Raw genomic sequence first — 7,050 nt, 5'->3', positions numbered from 1 at the left:
GCAAAGTTATTATAGACGACAAAGCACTCCTCGCTGTATTTAGAGCAGTGTAACCAAGCCCTTTTTCAAACAGTTCTGCGAGAAAATTTATCCCTTCTTCTACAGTGGGAGAAAATGGATTGACTGCCCGACGAAATTCTTCTCCTAATCTTTTCATTTATAAATTTGAGGCAGAAGATCATTTTGAGGATGGTGTCACGGAGGTGGTGCCGTATTATCTGTGATAATTGTTTACTTCACAAAATATCCATTACAAGAGCAATTTGTGAAGATGACAAGCTACAAGCTTTATTCACGACATCAAGGAGACTGACCAAAGTCAACTTGTTTTCTTGCCATTTCATAAATGGATCATGTATCTTAAATGCTGGACTGGACAGGTTAAGAGCCCTGAATTTAACAAATACAGCAGTAACAGACTTAACTTTGTCGAAAATTCTTCATGCAAGCAAAGAGTTAACAGAGCTCCATCTGGCAGGAACGCCAGACAACACACACAAACGTTTCAAAGCTTAAAGGGATACTCTATTCCCCAGTACAAAAATTCACAAACCTGTTGCTTAATGCCTACTTGAAACATATTAACCATCGAAAGAGTTTGATTCTTTCTTTCTTCCCCATAAATTAACAAAGTATCTCGCCCGAGATTTGAAACGAAGCACTATGGCCGAAAAGCGGAAATGACATAGAAAGGAGAACCTCGCAAACCTCTTCCGGTAAATTCTCTTAAGATTGCTTCATAAATTGGGGTCATTGCGCTTTCGCAATTCCCCAATTCGAAATTTTCTCTGCGCTTTTTTGTAAAGACATCTATTATGCCGCATCGCTGTATAGCTGGTGGATGTTCTAACACCCGTAAAAACAGAGTGAGTCTCCATCAATGGCCAGAAGACCTCCATTTTGCAAGACTGTGGACGAATGCTGTCAAAAACACACTGTCTGACTTTTATTATCATACGAATTCAAGTAGACTTTGCAGTGCTTATTTCACTGAAGATTGCTTTGAGGCACAAACTGTTATTGCTAAGTCTTTAGGTTTGAGGATGAAGAATTCAATTAAAGCCGATGCCGTTCCAACAATCTTTAAAATTGGTCCTCCTCAAACCAAAAAATCAAGAAGAGACGGTGACAGCGACAACGGCACATTTGATACTTCAGAGGTCAAAAGCAATCCACCTCGAGGGGCATACAGAAAGCGAGAAGCTGCATGGGTAAGCTTAGAAACAATGTTATGGTACAGGCGATATCATTACCGAAAATACTAGTTATACGTACTTATACTTGTTTGTTGCTTTTGATATATTTTAAAAGATTATCGATGAAAGTGTGCGAAACGAAAGTTCCACTTCCGGGAAACAGAAAGACGACGCAGAAGCAACTGAGGAAAAGAGTGAACCCAAAGTAAAGGAGGCCTCTACACAGATCCAGTCCTCAAAGAAAAACGTGTCTGTACAATTTCGGAGCAAACATAGAAGCAAAGGGAAGTTTCGCCTAAGACGAATGGTCAAGAATGAATATCGATTGAAATAATAGTTTTCTTTGTCTTATTTGTACGGGTAGTCAAACCGCCATTGGAAAAAAGACTCAAGGCATTCAGTGTAGTCTACAGAGAGAGTTTTCACCACTTCCACTCCCTGCCAAAGCGAGGACGAGGAATCAGATCCAGAGGAAGAGATGGAAATCGATGACGATCCATCTTACGTCCCTGACCCAGATGATGAAGTGGAAGAGGATCCCGCTTTTGACGACTTTGACGATCTAAAATACGAGTGAGTTTGACAAAAACACATTTGTGAAATACAGACATGATTGCTAAACAAAAAAACTCCTAAACGGTCTTGTTTTTCGTTTTATAGGAAATCTCCTAAGGATGCCCCTGCTCATCAACAAAACCTGTTTTTGGTTGCAGAATCATCACTTCTTTTTCTATTTCAATTTTGCCCTGTCTGCAATTCAGAATGCGATGCAGTAGTTTCAACACGAGCTGGAACGAAGATAACAGTGGAACAAAAATGCTTGTCTTGCACTCATAGCAAATTTTGGGATTCACAACCCTCCGTTGGAGATATCCCTGTTGGGAACATCGTGATGTCCTCCGCAATTCTCTTTGGCGGCGGGAGCCCAACGAAATTCCTAACAATTATGCAGCATATGAGAGTTCCTACCATTGCCTACTCAACATTTATGCACCACCAGAGATCATATCTACATCCCGCAGTGGAAAGAACATACAGGCAGCGACAAGCTACCCTGCTAAATGAAATAAAATCCGAAGGGAGAGAGTTATTAGTCGGCGGAGATGGTCGCTGTGACAGCCCTGGCCATTCAGCTAAGTATGGGTCTTACTCCCTCATGGATCTCGAGCAGAGCAAAATCGTAGATTCCCAGTTGGTGCAGGTTTGTAAATAATGAACTTTACTGGTGCAGAACAATATAAGCTACTCTCGCCTAGTAGTTCAAATTCACAATTTTATGTCGATCTTAATTGCAATGTGAACTAGGACACATTTTTCTCGTTCTACACTCAACAGAGTAACGAAGTGAAAAATTCAGCAGCTATGGAAAAGGAGGGACTCGAACGATGTCTCAAGTACCTAACGGATGAAGGGCTGTCTGTAAACACTCTGGTAAGCCAGGTACGTATAAATATTACACTGCAGTAACAATTATCTGTCTTGAGCGAGTAAATGCAGTTGAATTTCTTTTATTTTGCAGGCACACCACCTTTTGAGAAACTGATGGAACTTCTGACGAAGATTTCTCTTATAAAGGATGTCAGGCAGATGTCAGGACAACATGCCACCTCATCTCTGGAGGCATTCCATTCCGTGCAAAATCACTTTGCTCCGAAACGCCTTGCGTTTTCCTATCACGGGATGACAAGCAGGTGGTACACAATAGAACACTACAGTTAGCATTAGGCGTCAATAGACAAATAAAGAGATCCTGAAATGCCCAAAGATTTGTATACACAAGACCTTTGAATGAGCCGTACAAACTTAACGTAAATACAAACTGAATGATAATACTTTTGTAATTTACAATACAAGGCCATGAAAGACAACCATAGCGATAACTTATGCGTTGACCTAATTGAAGAATTAACTGTGTTAGGTTGCAGATAGCGATCCTGCACTTTAACGAGAACAGCAATTGAGAAAGCGCCACACTAAAAGATGGTTCTGAACGAGTGAACATTGCCTTTCCAAAGTACAAGAAAGGAGAACACACGCTCAAAAAGGTTTTAGTCAAATGCACCTACAGTAAGTTTAATTTCTCTCTCCATAACGATTATAGACTAAATCGACTTGCCCTGAAGACAATTATGACCCCTGCTCTTATTTCACTTGTCTTATACTGTATACATGTATCTGTAACACATCTGTTTTTACATCACTTCGTTATTCTTTTGCACAGAATATGTTGCCCATCTCAAGTAAATGGTAATGAAGATTCTCCAGGGACAGGAGAGCAGTGTTTTGCCAAGATCTGCTGCTCCACGTTCATTGTCATCTGACCATAATCGCCCTGACAAGAATACTGCAGTCAGCACAATGAAATCACGATTTAAAAAGTGATACAATTCTCGCCTATTGTCTGATTGACTTTGCTATCTGCGGGGAACATCTGGCACTTTTACACTTTGTAAACTGGAGCAAACACAAATTCGATTTAATCATTTTATATATTTCATTTAGCAATTAACCCAGACGTGTAAAAGCACAAGGTAACAACTTGACAATTTTTACGAATGTTTGAATACCAGATTGTGAATGCTCTACATTTAACATTAAAAATAATGCTTAAATGAGGTTTTTTCCACGCTTTACTCGTCTGCAAAGCGAAATCCTTGAAAAGAAAAGTCTTCTTCAATGCCTGGAGGAGGGAAGTGTGCTCGAATACAGCAAACAGCACAAGCTGGAAGGACAACTCTAACCTCACGTCCCAAAATCCCCCAGCACCACCTTGCCAGCTGCCTGTAAGCTATGTGACGGTTTTGCTTATGTTCTGGGCCCTCATAAGAGTTATGGTACTGCTGTTTGTACTGGTACCAAGCTGTCTGCAGTACCTAGTGGTTCAAGCAGACAGAATTAAAACCTGGGTGCTGCGCAATGCAAACAAGCGGCTCGGTCAGCACTTCGTGTTCGACTGCTTCATTTTTTTTTGGCAACAATATAGTCAATTTCGGAGCAACAGATTCACTCTTCTACACGTTGAAGACGTTGGCAATTCCCACAAGTACACCTAAGGTATAGATACAATTAGTCAAAGTAGGGTTCTCATATAGTGCAAAATAAACTTTGACTTGAGGAATTCTGTTAATCGGTCTCAATCGGTTCGCGCTGCCCCCATCGCGTCATCGAAACATGTATTTAAAAATGGGACAAATACCATTTCTCTGCCACAAGAAAGCTTTATTTCTGGTTTTGATTTATCGACACAATGAACAATAACACCGTCCTAAGTTTGGACTACAACAGCATTTGCTACAAATTGCAAATTCAAATTGATCGCTCACCAGTCTGTATTTTGTAGTCGCTCGTATTGTCGTTCGCCAGAATCATTTGAAGAGTCCGTACCCGAGGTTGCATCACTGTCGTACGGTTCAAATAAGTATGGCTGTGCTCCTTCACAATCAATAAATGAGGGTCCCTCAGCACTTTCATCACTACTATTATCGGAAGAAGAACTATTTTGCGAATCCTCAGACTCCATTGCACATTTTTTTAAGTAAAGTAAACAAGACACTCGAGAAAGGGTTCTTCTTTCTACGTCATCAATCACATGTTTTCAGAAATGTCGTTTTCACTTCCGGTCCTCCGATAAGGGATATTTTTGCTGTTTCTCAGCGATTTTCAGACTCTTCTACTTTTTGTTTTCATATATTTTATCGTTTTTCCGTATTTATGATGTTAACAAAACCTTTTGAGCAAAAGTTGTTTTGAGGGATAGAGTATCCCTTTAATGCTTTCAAGGCAAGCCTGGTCATTTATCAGTGAATTCATAGAAAACAGAAGAAATGTGCGTATTTAATTGATATAAAATGAATAAAAAATTCACTTATCGTAAGCCTTCATGAAGTGCAGGATGCATTGTTAACTACGAGAGAGTTCTGCTGCGTGGAAGACGAAAAAAAACAAAACAAAGTTATGCCTGACTACATTGTAATTTATTAATACGCTTAAAGGCAGAACGCTACAAAACATATATAGAAAATGCATCGGCTGGGAATTGAAGGAATAATTACAGTAAGAAAAAAAAAGTTAGTTTGTCTGCAAGCCAGACGCGAACCTGCCAAAAACATCAGGTACGCTGTTCTTGCTCGCCGATATTGCATGCTAGATCTCTAAGCAAGCCACAAAGTGGCTGTTACCTTGGTGCTATTTTTAAGAAGCGTATGGGTGCCTTTAAAGACCATTGTTAGCGATATTTTGTCTCGATAGATTGTTTCTTTTTTCATTCTTTGAAATCGAAGACGATTTATGTTGACAAACAAGGATTAGCACGATTTACAACAGATTACTGACAGTTTTTCGGTTTTTCACGATTTCTTCTTGGAAGTAAGAGATAGTGAATCACTGTGACTTTTATTTCAATTGTCTGTAAATCGTGATTAACCTTTGAAAACCGTTGCAAACCATCTTAAGTCACACATAAACCTTTTCTAAACCGTCAGTGAAACGTGGAATGTGTCATTTTAACAAACTTCAAGTGCATTACGCAGTTTAAAAGTTCTAACTAAAACTTTCAGTCTTTCATAATTGTTGCATGGTATTTCAGCGAGGTATAAAAGGTCCACAGTCTTGTGACTTCTGAGAAATAACATTAATGGTCCTTTTTTGTCGCAGAACTCTTTATATGATTTGAGAGTAATGCCATGTTCTAGAGCGCATTTCTCTAGCCTCGTGGACACGTTGCGCAAAAATGTTCTCTTGGGGTATAGTAAGTCTGGACCTCCGTCAGTGACGCGTGTGACTGGGTCATAGACCAGTGTTTACAAGCGATAAATGTGTTAAAAGATGACTCTCTAATTAAGAGTGACCACTATCTCGTGACATTGACACCTTCCATACAATCTTGGACAAAATAGATGGAAAATTTGAAACCCCCCTCCCCCCAAATCAAGGATGGGAAAATGGCACGTTTTGGCTTTTGCGTGGCTTCATCCTTGCTTTGGGGGATGGGGGTTTGCTGTTCCATTTTATTCTGTCCAACATTGTAGCCTAGATTAGCATCTGTGAGACAGAAGTGTCACTTGATTGTGTGCAAAGGTTAAAGTAATTTAGTTTGTGTCGAAATGTGGCAAAACACTCTTAGGTAATTCGTGGTAAAAGCATGATGATACACAGAGCATAATGACATACAAGGTGTGAAAAAAACAATGCGCTGGAAACCCAAGTTGTATGAACACTGAAACTTATCACTTTCATGTTATATCTCTCCATTTTGCTTGAAAAGATAATTTGCTGGCGGCTTAATGGAGGTAAAAAATATATATATATATTAATATTGCAACAGCAAAAAAGGTTGGCACCGGCCGCTTAATAGTGGTGTCTGTTGAAAAGAGTATTGAATACAGCATTTTACAAAGAATTCCGGACTTTGGGACGTGACTACTTAATTATTGGAGGGTGACCACTTAATACAGGTCTGACTGTAGTATACATAAAGTTTGCATTCGAGCCAATTGGCCTATCAGGCCGGAGCTTATTCCAGTTTCTTTAACAGATAATCATAGCTGCCATTCTGCAAGTGCTGGGCCATTCTTTTATAGATGTGATTGTGGTCACCACGGTCATGGCGCTCTTCTCCAGTATGAGGGTCAACTTCAGGCACATAAAGATGAAGAGTAAAATCAACACCTTCCTGCTACATTTCCTTGGCTCTGTGCGGTAGACAAATGTGGCCACGATGGATCTAAGCTTGTCTAGCAGAGACTCTGAAGTAGCTTTTCGGAATGGGTATGGCTCATATCCATCTGGTACCCCTTATTACAGTGACAGCATCTTCTAAGGTCATCCCTTCTACAAACTGCAGGTTGTGCAACTG

At 39.9% G+C, this 7,050-nt stretch overlaps 1 protein-coding gene and 1 long non-coding RNA gene across 2 annotated transcripts; both read left to right on the top strand.

Annotated features, from left to right (window-relative positions):
• The first annotated feature begins 815 nt into the window (after nt 1-815).
• Nucleotides 816-1,773, top strand: LOC137991536 (THAP domain-containing protein 10-like). Its single transcript, XM_068836610.1, has 3 exons — nt 816-1,211; nt 1,312-1,445; nt 1,644-1,773. The coding sequence occupies exons 1-3, from the start codon at nt 816-818 to the stop codon at nt 1,771-1,773; spliced, it is 660 nt and encodes a 219-aa protein (XP_068692711.1).
• A 120-nt stretch (nt 1,774-1,893) lies between these two features.
• Nucleotides 1,894-4,039, top strand: LOC137990706 (uncharacterized). The gene is made up of 3 exons (XR_011121547.1): nt 1,894-2,636; nt 2,716-3,263; nt 3,418-4,039. It is a non-coding gene; the product is annotated as an uncharacterized lncRNA (long non-coding RNA).
• Nucleotides 4,040-7,050: the final 3,011 nt, after the last annotated feature.

The sequence above is a fragment of the Montipora foliosa genome, chromosome 2 (genome assembly GCF_036669935.1).
Source record: "Montipora foliosa isolate CH-2021 chromosome 2, ASM3666993v2, whole genome shotgun sequence".
Taxonomy (NCBI): Eukaryota; Metazoa; Cnidaria; class Anthozoa; order Scleractinia; family Acroporidae; genus Montipora; species Montipora foliosa.
This window is presented reverse-complemented; position numbering and strand designations above follow the sequence as displayed.

Bases quoted from the DNA above. Each gene is read 5' to 3' on its own strand.
- LOC137991536 (XM_068836610.1), top strand. From the start codon at position 816: ATGCCGCATCGCTGTATAGCTGGTGGATGTTCTAACACCCGTAAAAAC. The intron at 1,212-1,311 runs GTAAGCTTAGAA...ATATTTTAAAAG, and splicing joins GAAAGCGAGAAGCTGCATGG to ATTATCGATGAAAGTGTGCG. The intron at 1,446-1,643 runs GTCTGTACAATT...TCCCTGCCAAAG, and splicing joins CAGTCCTCAAAGAAAAACGT to CGAGGACGAGGAATCAGATC.